Genomic DNA, 3,749 nt, shown 5'->3' on the forward strand with positions numbered 1-3,749 from the left:
GCGGCGCAAAAAGCCAAAACCATAGGCATATGAAGTCAAATGTAAATCCCAGAATCACGAAACACCATCCTTTATATCTAAAATAGTTACGATCTTTTGGTAAATACTAGCTACAAACCTAATGGAAATATACTGTAAATATGGCACCACCAAATGTTTTGTAAATACACACGTTTTAAGCATGACTTTTCGTTGCTATGATATAATTTTATATATGCGTTTAGGTTGGCTTTACCCGCAGCAACGTCCGGGATAATGCAACTAGTTAATATATAAATATAAGCACCATGCGCTGATCAATTGCTTAACAATTAGAGGCGATGTTGATTCCATCTCCATTGCCATTCAATGTTAGGGAAAAGTTAAAATACAAAGGGAGACAAAAATGAGAAGGATGAGAAGGATTTGTAGCCATACAAAAACCACTCAAAAAAATTCCAAAAAATTAATTAAAAAAGTTCATAACTCAAAATATAAATAAAAAACCCGAAAAGACACAATGCAGAAACAAAAGACACAATAACGAAAATGAACAAAAGACACAATAAATCGCAAAATATAATACAATGCCGAACAAAATATAACACAATGTTAACTAATAAAACACAATATCAAGAAAAAAAAACATAATGCCAAGAAAAAAAGACACAATTAATGACGAAAGTAAACACAAAACACAATGATAAACAAAAAGACATAATTATCTTTCCCTCAACATTGTGTTTTTTTTTAGAACAAGAAAGACGGTGGAAACATTTTCGTGTTTCTACTTTTTTTTATTTTTGTATTAAATTTTGAGTTATGATTTTTGTTTGTTTTTTTTTTAAAAGATTTTTTTATGTGACTATAAATCTTTCTTATCCTTTTTATTTTTCTCTCTTTTATAGAATAACTTCACCAACAATGTTAATGCCCTTCCCTTTATAGTATAACAACATTCAATGTTAGACGTTTTTAAGAATTCCAGATTATGCAACACAAGAAACTGGTCACAAAGTGGAGCCTGGCCGATCTAACAGTTTAGTTAAAATCTAAGATAATTCCCTTTTCTAACTTTGTTTATGATGAGATTTCTGATTTTACTATTCGGCTGTTCTAGATCTGATTCTATTTTGTAAATATTCTTCCATGTGCTAGCATAACTTGTTTTGATAGGAATTATTTCAACGAGCCAATGCCTAGTAATTTAAGCATTTAAGATACCTAACAAAACAACAAAATATCATCCCTAATCATTAATTGAAGAAGAAAAATATGTCACCAATTTAAGCATTTAATTAACCTTTGATTTTATTTGTCACCAATATATGTTTTACATAAGTTCATATCCGAATAAGCGTGAGTGCAATTAACTCGTTTTTTTTTTTCTGAACGGCTATGAATTAATTATAAACAAGACCCAATTGACGTGTGACACAAAATTAGAGCCAAGCACGGATCCAAACAAAACATCCAAAATGGAATACATGCATTGGATCTAGAATTAAACCAAAGAGAGATATAACTTCCCAAAATCGCTTATTGTTGAATGCTGTCTCATTCCAACAAACTACAAAAGAGAGAGAGATTTTTGTGTTTGAGTTTGTTATAAGTGTCAGATATCAGATGAATACTTCCAAAGTGTACACTTACACTAGTCAAAGCACAACATATACGTACTGATATATCTTGGACCACCAAATCACTTGTATCTTCTTCACCTTGAGTATTTTAATCTGTATTCGAGTTTATGGATTCATAATAGAGTATATTTCATAATAAAAAGTAGCATTTATATCGAAATCGAAACAGAAGGCAAACGAATATGAACGCCATCAAGCTCCTCGTCTTCCTCCCTCTACTCCTCACCGTCACGTTCCAATCCTCCCTAAAACCTCCGTTATCTCCGTCAAGTTCCGTTAACCAAAACTCAACTAACGACACAAATGAGGCTCCTCTTCAACAATACTTGGAACTCACACTCCCACTTCCCACCAACAACATCACTCCAGCATGCTCCACCAGTATCCTTAACCACACCTTCACAAACACCACCTCCGTTAACGTTAACTACACTCCACCTCCGGACACATGCGAATGGAGCGTCTTCTTTCTTGAGTTCCGAGTTGCATGTAAAGGCGAACAACATGATAACGGCATTGCCGGAGTCTGGATTGGCGGCATAGAGCTCTTGCGGACGAGTACGGCTCAATCCACTTATAACGGAGTCTTCTGGAACGTTAGGAAGGATGTCACTAGGTATTATTCGGTTATTACACAGCATAATCTCACACTATCTGTGTTCTTCCAAAGCCTTGTTGAGAACCACGAGTTTAACGTTGTTTATAATGTTAGTGTTTCATTTTTGTTTTACTCGGATACCGCGGAAGCTCATTCACCGAGTAGAAAACTGATTTCTGTTAAGAATTATGAAAATGACGGTAATACCCCTGCGGATGTCATTATTCCGATATCTGGAGGTGTTAACGATGGATTTTGGTTTAGAATTCATGATGAATCTGATACTCGAACGAAGGATGTTCAAATTTCTTCTAAAGCTTACAAAGCGGTGCTTGAATTGTACGTTTCGTTTCATGGAGATGATGAGTTCTGGTACATGAATCCTCCGGATTTATACATAAAAGCTAACGATCTACCGATCACAAGCGGTAAGGGATCGTACCGCGAAGTATTGGTGACGATTGACGGGAAGTTAGTTGGAACTGTGATTCCATTTCCGGTGATTTTCCCTGGAGGAATTAATCCTTTGTTTTGGAAGCCGGTTGTGTCCATTGGAGCTTTTGATCTTCCATCTTACGATATCGATTTGACTTCGTATTTAGGGCTTTTTTCAGACTGCCACAATCATTCAATCGGGATTCGAATATCTAATGGTATATCCTTTTGGCTTGTGGATGCAAATCTGCATGTTTGGTTGGATAATTCGAATGTACAAGCGATCATGGAGTATGAACCTCCATCAATGGAGATCGAACACAAGTATGAGTTTGAAGGTCTTGATGGTGAATTTAAGACGGAAGTAGAACGAAGCACATCATCTACTCGTTTAGTACAATCAAGCAAAGGCGTATTGAAAACCAAAGTAACCGAAGAAATCAAGTTCACAAACAAGCTCAAGTTCAAAGAGTATGGAACTAGAAAAGAACTCGAGCAGAAAATCAAAACGAAGACGAAAGTGAAGATCACAGACAACAAGGGTCACTCAGTAGGAGAAACTGTAATTGAAAAGACATATCCTCTAAAGATCACCGTAGCAGCCAGACTGGGATCATCTAAAGGTGGTTGGTTAGTGAACACGACGGTGATTCAAGGGCGGAATGAAAAATTTACCAATGAAATTGGTTCGGTTTCTAGGGTTTTGAATCATGATTTGAATTGTACAGGATGGATGATGTTGGTGAAGGGTAATCCCATCATTTCTGGTTTTACAGAAAATCATCAAAACTATAGTTACATGGATGTTTTGAAAGGGTGTTATTCTCGAAAGGTTGATGTGGTGGAGGGTGATGTTATTGCGGATGAAACAACGTCGATTTGTGTCAATTAGTTCTATGTTTTCCCACTGGAATCGTTTGGTAGTTTAAGTTAGTTTGTAATCTGAATAAATTCAAGTTTCTAAGTAAGTTTACTTTTCCTGTTGACTACGTTTCTTTTATGGAAACTAGAGATGTACCCGGCGCGTTATTCCGGCACGCTGGGTCATTTAAATCTGTTTATGGTTACTTTGCAGCAAATATAAGCACAAACAC

The 3,749-nt window shown here is 36.0% G+C and overlaps 1 protein-coding gene across 1 annotated transcript; it reads left to right on the forward strand.

Annotated features, from left to right (window-relative positions):
* Window positions 1–1,804: 1,804 nt before the first annotated feature.
* Window positions 1,805–3,547, forward strand: LOC143592431 (peptide-N4-(N-acetyl-beta-glucosaminyl)asparagine amidase A-like). The gene has a single exon (XM_077072348.1). It carries the CDS (start codon window positions 1,805–1,807, stop codon window positions 3,545–3,547), a length of 1,743 nt encoding a protein of 580 aa, XP_076928463.1.
* The last annotated feature ends 202 nt before the right edge of the window (window positions 3,548–3,749 follow it).

This window comes from Bidens hawaiensis, unplaced genomic scaffold (genome assembly GCF_021521415.1).
Source record: "Bidens hawaiensis isolate Kalapana, Puna unplaced genomic scaffold, B.hawaiensis_p1.1 tig00040766_1, whole genome shotgun sequence".
NCBI classification, from domain to species: domain Eukaryota; kingdom Viridiplantae; phylum Streptophyta; class Magnoliopsida; order Asterales; family Asteraceae; genus Bidens; species Bidens hawaiensis.

Coding starts and splice junctions, on each gene's coding strand:
- LOC143592431 (XM_077072348.1), top strand. CDS start 1,805: ATGAACGCCATCAAGCTCCTCGTCTTCCTCCCTCTACTCCTCACCGTC.